Here is a 14635-nt window from a genome sequence, read left to right as displayed (position 1 = left end):
GACTTATTCTAATACTTTAGAATATTTAAAAGAAGAGCTAACAAATGTTATACATTAGGAGCAAAGAAAAACACATCAGAGTCCTAAGGTAAACTTATGATTCAAAATAATAGGTTCTTAAAAATTGTCTCGAATTCTTCTAAACTCTCCAAAAATCTTAGATAGATCCAAAAGACGGTACAGAGCTATGAGCATCAATTATACTATGTGCCACATAAAATTTAGAAAATCATTGAAAAATAAGAAGAAATTCTTGGAACATTAAAGTATATCAAACAAGAATCCAAATTCTAAAACAACAACCAACTTTTAGTAAAAGAATCTCGGAAGGAAGGCTAACACTATCCTTTTATACCGAACCTTTATTACACCAAAGATGGAAGGCCTAGGTAAATCAAAACCTTTAACTGACGAAGAAAATGATCAATCTGATTAAAACTGTGAGACCTCGAGAATAAAATTGGTAAATCAGTTGAAAAATATTCAATTTATTTTGATGGCAATTTTGTAAATAATTTGAAAAATAATTGATTTAAATTTAAGGGCAAATTTATAATTCAAGGATATGGTGGCAAAATTGTAATTAAAAACAAAAATTTATATATGAATATGTATGGAACGATGTTATGGGTTTGTAGAAAGAGAATTACATGAACTTATGTATAAATATTAATATTAAATTTGTCTAATGTCATCCTAAAAGCTAAGGAAAGCAACTCCCGATAAAATTTGCATGTAGGTGGACATGTCACCATGGATATGTATACACACGTGTCCATATATATATATAAACAAATATATGGTTACAGCATGTTGTTTGGTTATTTCAGAACCTAGAGAGAGATGAGCAATAATACATCGAGATTTTCTTCAAACTTTCGATGAAGTTTTATCAAAGTTGAGCTGAATTTATGATCTTCCTCTTATCCACCTAGCTTTGATAGAAGGTATGACGTCTCAGATTTTAGATATATAAATATATGTTAATATGAAATTTAAATATTAAGGAGAATATGATTATTGAAATATTTTTTTTTTTTTTTATCAAGAATCAACAATAGAAAAGTTCAAATTCTAGCTATGAGTATGTTCTTGAATGCACTTAAGTCATTAAATGATTAATCAAATAGAATAAACTTACTGAGTCGTTAATAAAGTATGAAATGACCATATTTAAAGCTTGTGGCTTTTTCTATTTCACTTTGTTGGAAATAGTCTACCCATTTCGTTAACGATGTAAATTATTTTATTAGGTAGACCGATATTTCGTATTGGTATATTTCAGTTCAACCACGAATCTACAGACAATAAGATATGTTGCGACCGGATAACATACGACATGTATCTGTACTATATGATATATGTTTGATTGATTGGATTGAAATTACATGTCTATATGCCTTATGTGTTGAGTTGATGTGGCATACATGACATGCACGTTGAACTATGATCCTTGGATACCCTGATATGATTTGATTTGATTCTGAGGTTTGTGAACACAATGCTATGTTTGGTATTACATGACCTTTAAAGCATAGTCATTTGTGGCCCCGATGATTGATTGAGATTTGGGATTTGATGGCGCTTTGTCGACGCTATCATACGATTATCCCTGATTGAGGCCGGTGTGCCAGCTCGAGCATTGATTTGATAACGATTCGATTGACTCTGACATGTGCTCAGTGGATGGGAATTTGACCTGATACCTCCACGACATACATGCATTGCATATCATATATCATTGTTTAGATATCTGTGGTATATATTGTGGTTGCTTCAGACTGAGCTTTGCTCACCCCAGATGGGGCTGTTGTTGTCTTTGTATGTAGACAATGACAGGTACTCCAGGATATCAGGAGACCGGAGATGGTACTTCTGGAGGGAGTCACAGTTTGAGTTGAGGTTTCGTGGTCTTTCCCAGTATATATGTTATGTATCTATATACCGGGGTATGTCCCGAGGATATTATTTGTTGTTGTATGAGTTGTTTTGATTATGTGTGAGCATGTTTTATGATGTGAGATGAAATACTATTTTTAGTATTCAAATAGCATATTTTGGGCTCATTGTAAAGAAATTTTAAACTCGTTTTCCGCTGTAATTAATTAACCCTAATCAAATTTCATTGTAATAATGATTAGGAGCTAAGGACCCCACACGGAGTGGTATCCATGTGAGGCCGGGGCCGAAGAGGGCGGGGGGTGATCGCCGGTGCCATGAGGTTGCTCGGACAATGAGCGGATCCTGGCAGGATTCTAGGTGGAGGGAACATGAATGAACCGATCTTACACCGGAAGGAGAGGGATTCCGAGACTGTTCAATGTAATGGACTGTACAGTTGAAGAGGGCTTAAAAGATTTGATATGTACTACTCATACCACGAAGGTGCATCTCCTTTTCGGTAGCTCATCACATAAGAACTCCAAAGTTAAGCGTGCTTGACTTGGGGCAATTTTTGGATGGGTGACCTCCTGGGAAATTTCCTATGGTGCGTGTGAGTGAGGACATAAGCACGCTGGAAAGACTCGTCTTGGTACAGTGAGGACAATCGTCGAATCTGGGGCGTTACAGTTGGTATCAGAGCCGACCTCTCCTAGTACGGTGTGGGTTCGGGGACGAACCAAGCGGAAGATGGTGGGCACGTGATGCCCGGGGACGAAGAGGGCGGGGGGTGATCGCCGGTGCCATGAGGTTGTACGGACAATGAGCGGCTCCTGTCAGGCTTCTAGGTGGAGGGAACATGAATGAACCGATCTTACACCGAAAAGAGAGGGATTCCGAGACTGTTCAATGTAATGGACTGTAGAGTTGAAGAGGGCTTAAAAGATTTGATATGTACTACTCATACCACGAAGGTACATCTTCTTTTCGGTAGCTCATCACATAAGAACTCCAAAGTTAAGCGTGTTTGACTTGGGGCAATTCTTGGATGGGTGACCTCCTGGGAAGTTTCCTAGGGTGCGTGTGAGTGAGGACATAAGCACGCTGGAAAGACTCGTCTTGGTACAGTGAGGACAGTCGTCGAATCTGGGGCGTTACAAAAACTGTCTCATAAAATAAATTAAGCTGGTGACAACTATATAAATGATTGGTTTAGAAGATATTCAAGACCTTGCAGAGTCTTTTGCAAATACCAATGTCGTAGATCTGAAGATGAATACAACATGGGGCAAACCTCGCTCAATAACTTGATCATCTTCCCATGAACCACCAGGGATTGTCTGAGAACTCATAATACAAATATGAGAGGATTCCAAACAGATTTCCAAATAGGTGGAGAAGCACACTCAGCAGGAACAAGGTCAAGGAGAAATCAAATTTCCTTGCACCAAACACCCTATGGGAAGTCTATTTTAGAGCCAATACTTCTTCATGGGGTTATGCTTAACCTTGATGTCCTTTAATTTTAAAAACAGAGAAGATCTCATAGATGACTAGACATCGACTATGAGAATCACAACATGCACAATTGATCTTAATAAAGAATAATTCATTAAACTTGTAGAAATGAGCATGATGTGATCGATTAATATCTCCTGGGACATGACTTTGGCAGAAACCAAAGAGTAAGTTCTAGTAGGAGAATCTCATAGTGAGATAGCATGGAGAATAACTATCCTATTTACGGTACAATTTATAGGGGTACACTATTTTAACAATCAAGACAATATAAGAAAAAGAAATATACTCAAGCTCTATATAGTCTTGAATTATACGATATTTGTTTGATAGATGAATATATTATGTTATTCACTAAATATCGATGAAATTCAAAGGTCAAAGAAAGTATAGCAATGTGAATTTTCTTGCCAAAATGCCACCAAGTTCATGGGAAAAAATAATTAGGAAAATATCCCTGGAAATCCAGATATTTTGACACGAGGGGCCTACTTTTTTTTTTAAAAATGACAGAATGATGTCATATGATAGCATTACAAAAAAATTACAAATGATTAAGGGATATTAATAAACATACTCCTTTATATTGTAATAAAAATGATCTTCCAACAATCATTAGAAATAACCACAAAGGAAGAAAAAGAAATGTTTTAGATCTCATCTATACGCCAGAAGGGGAAAAAGTGCAAGTAGTTCTTGGAAACTAAAAGCAGTATGGTCTAAAAAAAAAACCAAATCGTACAGATCTGGGCAAAAGAAGTGGACCATCGAGAAAATAAGATGTCATCCCAAGCATCGAACTCATCTCGAAGCACGAGGCGTAGACCAACAAGGAAAACTTTTAGAAGATCTCAAAATCGAGCTAGTGAAAGTTTAAAGATTATAATTGTTGTACATGTAGAGCAAGAGGTCATATTTCGACTAAATGTCCAGAAAATGACAGCAAGATAATAAAACACTTCGAACCAACTCCAGTTATTGAAGAAACTGTTTATTATCTAGATCTAGTTCAAGTATACCAGTTTTAAGATATTCCTTTATACGAGATTATATATGAAGAAGAAGAAATACGACTGAAGGTGAGGTGGTTCGACACGAAACACATGAAGACTTGTCTTATTTATTTATCTAGATCATAACATGGTCCAAAATATCATGATGGAAAATCTTAACATACAGAGATATCAATGATTCTCTGCAGGACATGTAGAAAAGTTCTTAGAAAATCTTGGCCTAAAAAATAGATAACATCATCTTATCTATAAACTTTCCAGAAGGGTAATGACAATCACAATAGAACTTACAGGAAATCGGATAGAGAGGCGATTAATTTTTTCCGAAGAAATTAAGGAGGAATTGCAAAAAATCAAGATAGAAGTAACACGAACCATGTCATGGATTCATATCGGAGCAATCCAGATTATGATAAAAGCTAATTTTTTTTTAAAAAAGAGATTCACCTATTGAAATTGCTATATGCGATAAATGAATGAGTAATCTGCAAGATTCAATAATGGGAATAATCTCAAAGAATCTATGCGCATGAAAATTTTAAGAGTAATTTTGCCCAATTATTGCCTACAGCCTGACATAGCGAGATTTCGGCCGAACGTTAACATTATATCAAAATTACAAAGAAAATAGGCCGATCAAAGAAAGCAATAGAACACATTCTATTATCTATCAAATTTCATATGCTCAATCTAATACATATCTCTCACAATTATTTATTAGAAATGAGTTTATTGAAATACCAGAAATATTTTGAAAATTTGCTCAGGAAATTTATCCAGAAAGAGTCGAGTTTCCTTTAATACATGAAACAGATATTCAGATCCAAGACAAACAGATTCTACGGAGGAATCAAAGTCTTAGTCTTGAATTAAAAAGCTTTTTTTTTTTTTTTGCAATGAGATGGAATAAAAAGTCACATGTGGGTAAAAACACGCAGAAGAATGGAGAGAAGTCGAAATAGTATTTGATATTACAAGACAAATAAATCAATTTCTTTGTAATACTATATACTATTTAGAACAACATATGATATGAACTTACCAAGTAATGATCAATATTGGTGAATTGGAAGTTCATATCAAAGGAAACCTAGGAAAAGAACCAGATCAATTGATTCTTGAGTTGGAGTTTTCCGAGAAACACAAATCTTAGAAACGTCTAGAGAATTGAATGAAATCCATGGCATATGATAGAATATGTAAAATCCAATGACACTGAGCTCATTCTTGATATACATCACAGTAGGGATATTATATGAAAAATATAAAGCATAATATTTTGTTATTACTTATATTCACTCTGGAGCGAGAATCTGGACAACAAAAAGAAGAGTGTTTCCAAAAGAATTGGAAAAAGAATAACCTCAGATTGCTGGAGATGACAGAAATATTAATCGGAGGTGCTGGACAAACACCTTGGTACAAGGTGAAAACATCATTGATTTATTCTCATGATAGATGAGCATACATTTTGCTAAGAAATAATTTTTTCCAAATGTTTAAATCCTATACAAAAGATAATGAGACTAGAAGATTAGTGTTCACCACACTATGTAGTCACAAAGTCATAGTCCAGAGACTAAGAAAGACATTTTTAAAAAAATTGTCAATCCAGTTTCACAGCAAGCGTGGTGATGAAGAAAAACTTATGAACAAAAAAATGAAGGATTCTAGATGGTTTGGATAAACGTGCTTCAATTAAGAGAAGATCAAAACCTCAAATCGGAAAAAACAGAATTCCTAAAATAGCTTTACACCAGAAAGATGTAGAGTTCAAATCAAAAGTATCTTTAGAAGACGATGAGAAAATGATTAAAAAAAAAACTACAATGAACATCCCTTGTCGTGATGGGACAAAAACCAACTCCATGCCAACCTTAAATTAAGGAAGACAAGTAATATGAGTTCGTCACATGTAAGCCTATCCCAATGATATAATAGATCAAAAGGATATGCATATCATTATTAAGGAACATTTAAACCTTGGTTTAATCAAATCAGGAATATAAGCGTATAGCAGTCCAAGTTTTCTGGTAAGAAATCGTAGTGAAATAAAAATGAATAAACACAAATTAGTAATTAATTATCAAGAAATTAATCAAATTCTGGATTTTGATGGGTATTTTATTCCCATTAGAAAACATTTAATCACTTGTATATGCAATGTCAAAATATTCTCTAAATTAGATTGTAAGCCATGATTATATTAAATTTGGATGAAAGAATAAATCAATAAATTCATAGCTTTCTCCACAACACAAGGTCACTATATTTGAGAAGTATTACCAATAGAATTGGCTAATTCACCCCATATATTTCAAATAAAGATGTGTAATCTATTTAATATTATTTTAAATTTATGTTTGTTTATATTGGTGATGTTTTAATATTCTCTAAAAATATGGATCTAAAAATATGGATGAACATATTAAACATTTAGAGATTTTCTCTAAGGTGTGTAAAAAAGAAGGACTAGTTTTATCGGAAAAGAAGACAGTCATCGCAACAAGGAAAATTGAATTTCTTGAAATAGAAATCGATGATTCGAGATTAATTATGCAAGAACACATTGTGGAAAAGATGCAAATTTTTTTAGAAAAATTCAAAGACAAGAAACAAGTTCAAAGTTTTTAAGGTGTTGTTAACTTTGCTGGATTGTTCATAAAAAATATAGCAAAACAAAGGAAAATGTTCAGTGCATTATCAAAGAAGGATACAAGATTCTTATGGACAAAAGAACACACAATAAGATTAAGATTGAAAAAGACTTGCAAAAATTTCCTAAAGGTTGTTACTGAAGATGAATATGATCTGGTATTATATACAAATTCCAGTGATAATTGGTGGGTAGCGGTTATTACAAAGCTCACACCAGAAGGAGAACAACCATGCATGTATTGCAGTTGACTATTTTCAGATGCAGAAGCAGTAAGATGACATATCAATGAAAATAAATTTATGCAGTTAAAAAGGCTTTTGAAAAATGACCATTATCTTTACTTATAAAAAAATTTAACTTAAAGGTTGATAACATACAGGTAAAAATTTTCTTGAAAAATAGAATTAAATCTAAAACGAGAAGATTAGATTATTGAGATGAGATGATTTTTTTCAATTATATTTTTGATATTCTTATTGTTAAATTTCATGAAAATATTCTTGTAGATTTTTTAACAAGATATGAATGACATTAATGTCTATTCCATCATGAAAATGCAGAGAAATTTGAGAGAAAAATTTTGAAATGCTTCAAATCGAGTTCATTAAGTTTTCCCTAAATGAAGAAGTTGTGGGTATGCTGCAAAAAATTGATAAGAGCACTGTCTGTGATCGAATAACAGGTTGTTTACATGTTTATACTCAACTATGATATGTATTACAAAAGCTGATCCTCCGGGCTATTGAGAAGTCATTGGTTCCCAGATGGAGACTTTTCGAGTACATGGTTCTATAACTCGAGCAGAGGATTCAAATACCCCTAGCATAAGTGCTAAGTCAAGATCATCTTTAGAAAATATTATTTTTTACTTCACAATTTAAAAAACACGGGCTTCACTTCTAATTTTTTGTAACATTTTACTTCGACAGAGTAGTTTTGATGAAGTATAAAGTTAAAAAAATTTGAAATTTATATTTAGTGAAGTAAAAAAATGAACCATAATTTTAATTAATTTTCCTTAATTTATCTCTTAATCAATCGAGATCCTCATTGAAAAGAAATCGAGATTTGCGGATATATGTGTGCATGTGTGTATGTAGTGGTATTATTGTATATTAATTAAATTATTTTTTAAAATGAAAATTATGACTTTACTGCACTACTTTATTAAATTAGTGTGATTATAGTGATCAAGAATTACTGCGTTAAATTAAAATTGTGTTGCAATAAAATATGATTATTTACTTCAACACTAAATTAAATGATGAAGTAATAAAATACAAAATAACTCGTCATATTAAAATTGTGTCGACGTTAAAGAAAGAATTTATTTCACAACAACTCAATAATTGTGAAGTCGTTCCCTATTAATTACTTCACTACAATACAAAAAAATGATGTCATTTAAATCTACTACTTCGTCATTAAATGTAAATTGTGAAGTCTTTTAAATCTAAATTTTTTTTTTATGTTTGGGTGATTGTGATGTTTAATATTTGAAACCGTCACCAATTTTAGCGACAGAGTATAAACCATCGCTGATTAGCGACAGTTTGCCTATAACCGTCTTAGCGACGGTGTTGTTTAAACTGTCACTCATTAGCGATGGTTTATAAGCACCGTCTCTCATTAGCGACAGTTTAATACAGTCTGTCGCTAAACTAAATCGACGACGATTAGCGACGGTTTTTAATCGCGACTGTTTTACCTTAAACCGTCGCAAATTGCCTATAAATATCTTCATTCTCCTCCGTACCACTTCGCATCTTCGGTCCATTTTTCTCTCTTGGGCGATTTTAATTTCTCTTTAAGGTAAACTTTTTATCTTCAATTTTTAATTTTATTGATCGTTTATTTTATCGCAAGTTAAATCGTTTTATAGATTATTTACAAATTTAAAAATATGATATTTAGATGAGTTGAGGTGATTATTTAAAAATATATACAAATAATTATAAAACTAAATATTTTTTATTAAATTATAAAATTAATTTTTTTTTAAAAAATAATATATTTAGCGACGGTTTTAGAACAACCGTCGCTCCGCTAATTAGCGACGGTGTCGAGACAGACTATCGCTAATTAGAGAAATTAGCGACGCTATTAGACAGACCGTCGCTAAGTAGCGACGGAAAATTAGTGACGAATTTTGGCTTAAACCGTGGCTAATTCACCTCACAATATTACAAAACCTGTGAAATTATACAACACATTTACTTCGTCATTCAATGTAAACTATGCAGTTATATATAAGCTATTACTTCTACACTTTACGAAATCGATGACGTAGAAGACGTTGTTTTACTTCGACATCGGTCTAATTCCGGACCGATTTTCTCTCGTTGAATCGGCCAAAGAAATCGCTAATTTCTTGGATACGATTTCGGTGATAATGCAAAATAAAATGGTACCCTATTCTGCACGTGCGTCTACTTTGGCAATTATCTACCTATGAATTCAATGAATATGCGAAGTAAATCAAAGAAATTCTACTAGTGTATGTCGGCCAAAGCAAAATTTGAAGCTCCGAATCTTTATCTCGAGCCTTAAATTCAACCCATTATCTCAAGGATTGAAGAGGGAGATATCAACATTAGACCTCAAACTAACAAAGGAAAGTCTAATATTGATACTAAGCTTATAGTTTATCTAATTCATGTATATCAACAAAACTAAGGGAAATTGAAAACAAAAATAGATATCAACTCACGCACAATTCTAGTTGATATAGTTGGAAAATATCATATGATATGGATGAAACCAAATTCCTATCCTAAATAGGTAAAAACACGGTATAGATTTGGGGCTCTTGTCTTAGTTTATAATACGTCACTCAGCTTGCAGAAATCTAAGCGCTACCAAAATGGATCCATATATGAAGTTGTTCATGAATTATAGACAAATAATGATTATTTGTCAAGAGGAGATATTCTGGAGTTTTACTTTTTTAGTGCAACATTAGAACCAGCCAGGAAAGGCTCACATGAATCCTTTCACTTCATCAAGTTGAGAAGACCAAACATGAACATTCAGAAGTTCATCAAGAATCCTCCGGAGAATGAAACACCTCTTGTTTCATTACTCACTGAAGACAACATCTCCACTAAACGAGCATGAAAATTACGGGTCTGTCTCACAGAGATGAGCAAAGTCAAGTTTTCATTTAAGTTTTTTCAAAATTCTGTAAATGAATATTTTCTGTTAAATACCATGACAAGAAAAACTACAAGCTTTGCAGAAAAATATTTGAAAAGAAAAGAAATCTTCTATGGAACAGCAAGCTGTCGGGAAGTAAAGAAACTCGTCGAAAATTCTGCAATATGGCTCAGCTAGGAAGACGATCAGAAGAAATCTTCCAGAATGTCCAAACCATAAAGAGCAAGAATTCGGGAAAGGTTTTCGTCCCAGATCTGACCAAAAACATAATGTGGAGACAAGTCCAAATGGTGAAGATCCACACAAGTCACGTTTTCTCTGGGGACCATACAAAAGAAAAAAATTTCTCACAAAGGTAAAGGAGGCATGTGATCCAACCACTCCACTAGTGAAGGATGAATCACTCAACCACCACAACATGGCAGACCATTAACTAGCAGTACACCAACTAAAAGATACTGTCGACCAAAACTGACAATGCAATATAAAAGTTTGAAGCCTATATCAAGACAGAAGGACGATGAAGAAATCACTCAACCTCTTCATTTTTCTTTCAAAATAAAATTTGTAATATTTTCAATTTATGTGTGTTGTAATTCCAGCTATGATAAGTAGTTAAACAAGTTTCTTCTCCTCTAGAACAGGATATTGCTACGTATTATTATGATGTATGCTTGAATAAAATCATCAAGGCTTACTACCCCTCTCATGTATCATTTTCAAATATAAACTTCTTTGTTATCCACCATGAGGTAGGAAAAAATAAAAGGTTGTGCTAAGTGTTGTTGAAAGGATTTACGTCAGGAACAATCTGTTTTGACTGTGTGGTTAGGCTGTGAGGAGTAGTCTGTAAAATCCGGTTGATACAACCCTACGGAATTCCCGTGAAAGAGGTAAAATGTTTAATTTATTATACGGAAGCATGATTAAAATGTTTAATTTATTATAAGGAAGCATGATGAGGGGTGTGTGTGTGTGTGTGTGTGTATGTGTATAGTATAATAACGTCACGTACGAAAAAAAGACTCAAATATTATTTTGAAATTTTCTAAATAAAATAAGGAGCTTATACTAACTTTTGTTGAGTAAATGAGTAAAATCTAAATGAAAATTGGGTTTGTTGATTTATTTGAAGTTTCCATATATATAATACCAAAATCGAACAGTTTTAAATATATACTAATATTGTATTTTTCTCTCTAAAAGTTTATATATATGCAACTTTTTATTTTAATTTTTTCCTGATATGACGTCACACCAATTGTTGATATCATTAAAATTTCTGTTAGTAGTTAGCTCTATAATATGTTGGAAGGCATTACAGGTAGGTAGGGTTTCCTATATAAATTGATTCGGCTTTCCAGTTTGGCCCTTTTTGCACATGTGCGTTGGGTTCTGCACACAGCTTTTCATGTTCTTCGAGGTTCCACTGTTCTTTTCACCACATACATTTTCAACTTTCACCTCCTGCTTCAAATTTTCATATTTAGAAAATTAAATTTTTATAACTAATTTCTGGAAAATCATAATATGTAAGATTGCTTTGTTTTTTTTTTTTTTTTAATTTAAAATATATGGATAATATAATAATAATCCAATGTTTGTGTTTGATTTGTTTAATGACATTGGACACTTTGAGACAGGTTGACGTGTGATATCTGACACACTCGTAAAATTTATGAAATATTTAAATCTATGACTGCAATTTCCGGTAAACTTCCACCTCTGACTCTATATTTTAACTGTATAAGTTGGGAGGCAAAAATTTGTGTGAGACGATCTCACGGGTCGTATTTTGTGATACATATATCTTATTTGGGTCATCCATATGAAAAAATATTACTTTTTATGCTAAGAGTATTATTTTTTATTTTGAATATTGATAGAGTTGACCCATCTCACAAATAAGATTCGTGAGACCGTCTCACAAGAGACCTACTCAAGTTAGAAAATGTTATTTCATTTATAATTTGAGATAAAAATAATTGAAAGACATCAGTTGATACTCGAGCTTTGAATGTGCCCAGGAGAGGAGATACTCACCTCAGCATGATACTCAAGCTTATGATCCCCAAACCCTAATTATCAAAACATCATTTAATTTTATAAAAAATAATCTTAGGTTAAATATATAATCGTAAAATAATTAACATAAAAAACAAAATCCAAATAATATCTGAAAAATTAAGAAAAAAATTGTATAAAAAAATGACTGAAAGGCATCGATCGGAAGCGTGCATTGTTGAGAAATAGTTGATCGATATTTGAAGATGATATTCACGTTTATAATCAGAGTTTTGACGGGAAATGATCACTTAACCCTACTTATCAAACAACGTTTGATTTTATAAAAACAATTTTTAAATATATAATAATAAAATAATTAATATAAGATCAATTTAAGTAGTGCAATTTTATTAATAATAAAAATTAAATAAGTGAATAATTAGAACACTTATACGAGAATAGAAGTGCACAGTAACTGAACAATGTTACTGATCTGAAACTGCTAAATATCGCTGCTAACACTGCCACAGATTCCATCAAATCTCAACCCCAAGAACTAAAGATTTAGTAAAATATGCTGACAAGAATTATGAATAACGGGCTTTTGATCTGTGGGGCGCATGTTAATTGATTAACCTTCACCCGGGGGCAGCGGTGGTTGAGGCAGCTGCCGCTTCCGCTTCTTCTTCTCGTAGCTGATTCCTCTGGCTTTCGACTGCAGATCACGAACTTCACGGAGGTAAAGCCTTACAGCTCTTGATCCAAACGGGTTGGTCTCAGGCTTGCCGCCGTTTTCCTCGTAGGCAGCGCGGAGACGGCCTATGAGGGCGTCGAGGCTGCCCCAGGCCTGGCGGAGGGGGCAAGGGCAGGGGGCGGGTGGGTTGGGGTGGCCGTAGAAGGGGCAGATTGGGGTGTGAACCTTAGTTTTGCCGAACTGGTCGAGGTAGCGGAGGAATTCAAGCACGTGGGCGCCGCTGCAACGGGAGAGAGAGAGCGGGGGGCGGTGGTTCTTCAGGTACTGCCCGAAGGTGTTCCAGTCGCGGCGTTTCTGATTCTCGTAGCGGCTGAGAGTGGAGGCGCCGCCGGATGACGAGGTTCCCGCTGATGAAGAGGTGGTGTTACTGTAGTTTTTTCCCGTGTTGATGCTGCTACTGCTGTTCTTTGAGTCTGCGCTTGCCACTTCAGGAGATTGCGGAGAATCCATAACAAAAAGGTTAAAAAATAATGACTACTGTTTAATTTCCAAGAAAAACAAATCAATCTCTCCTGAATTTTGACAGACGAAACCGTGGATTATGTGCCTAGGGTTAATGGGTTTTAAATCTTGGACAATATTCTTGACCTGATCGTACTGCTTCTTCTCATTTCTAGGCAGCTCAATTATATTACTTTCGTGCTTTCAAGGGTTTCAGATTTGCAGAAGTGTGATGAGAAGACAGGAAAGAAGGATGAACTGCAGCTGACGCTATCATGAATCATCAATTTATACAGCGCCTTCCAATACCATGAATCATCAATTTATACAGCACCTTCCAATACTTGATCACGGCTAACAATTTATATATATATATATATAAATATATGTAATTTATGTGTCAAATCAAATTCCTAAGCATTAAATTCAACAACAGGAGCCAAAAAACGAAAAGGGTAAGCTCGAAAGTGGCATTTCTTGATTGAAATGTGATGAAATCGCCATTTTTGTGAGGAACCGACAGAGACGGAACAAGGGTTTGAGATGTTGAACAGGATATGGTAACCGTGAGAGAACAGACGAAAGGATTGACGGATCAACAATAAGTGAAGGTACGAAAATGAAAAGAAAAAAAAAGAAGAAGAAATCCCTGTTTGGGGTTTTCTTTTGAGAAAATCGAATTAAAAATATATGAGGGAATCAGATTGAAAAGTCTGCTGTATTTTGTGGATTTGTCTATCCATTTATAGTGGCAAGACCGACTGAGTGCTGATATTCTTAAAGAAAGCTTTAATGGAGAGACACAGACAGATGGAAGCGAAATTAGTTAATGTTTTAGGGCTCCTTTGGTAATGGAAAGAGAAATAGAGAGAGAGACGCATACACTAGCTTAATTAGTTTAAGATGGAGCCATCTAATATGAACCAGAAATAAGGATATTTTTGTAACGTCCATTAAAATGATCATAGTAGTTATTCTAAAAGCGATGGTTTTACGAGTCAATTTTGTGAGACAAATATTTTATTTGGTTCACCGCTATGAAAAAGAATAACTTTTTTATGTCCAAAAAATATTAATTTTTATTGTGAATATGAACATGATTCACTCGTCTCACGAATAAAGATTCGTAAGAGCGTGTCACATGATATCTACTCTAGACCATTTTAATCTTATTACCTACTGATCTTCTTGAATTGATTGATTGGA

At 33.8% G+C, this 14635-nt stretch overlaps 1 protein-coding gene across 1 annotated transcript; it reads right to left on the bottom strand.

Annotated features, from left to right (window-relative positions):
* Positions 1-12616: 12616 nt before the first annotated feature.
* On the bottom strand, positions 12617-14321 carry LOC140978809 (protein LIGHT-DEPENDENT SHORT HYPOCOTYLS 3-like). The gene is made up of 2 exons (XM_073444037.1): positions 13764-14321; positions 12617-13728 (listed from the first exon to the last, which is right to left on the bottom strand). The coding sequence occupies exon 2, from the start codon at positions 13436-13438 to the stop codon at positions 12866-12868; it is 573 nt and encodes a 190-aa protein (XP_073300138.1). The 5' UTR covers positions 13439-13728; positions 13764-14321; the 3' UTR covers positions 12617-12865.
* Positions 14322-14635: the final 314 nt, after the last annotated feature.

The sequence above is a fragment of the Primulina huaijiensis genome, chromosome 6, assembly GCF_012295235.1.
Source record: "Primulina huaijiensis isolate GDHJ02 chromosome 6, ASM1229523v2, whole genome shotgun sequence".
Classification (NCBI taxonomy): domain Eukaryota; kingdom Viridiplantae; phylum Streptophyta; class Magnoliopsida; order Lamiales; family Gesneriaceae; genus Primulina; species Primulina huaijiensis.
Note: the sequence above shows the minus strand (reverse complement) of the source record. Positions and strands in the feature narration are given on the sequence as shown.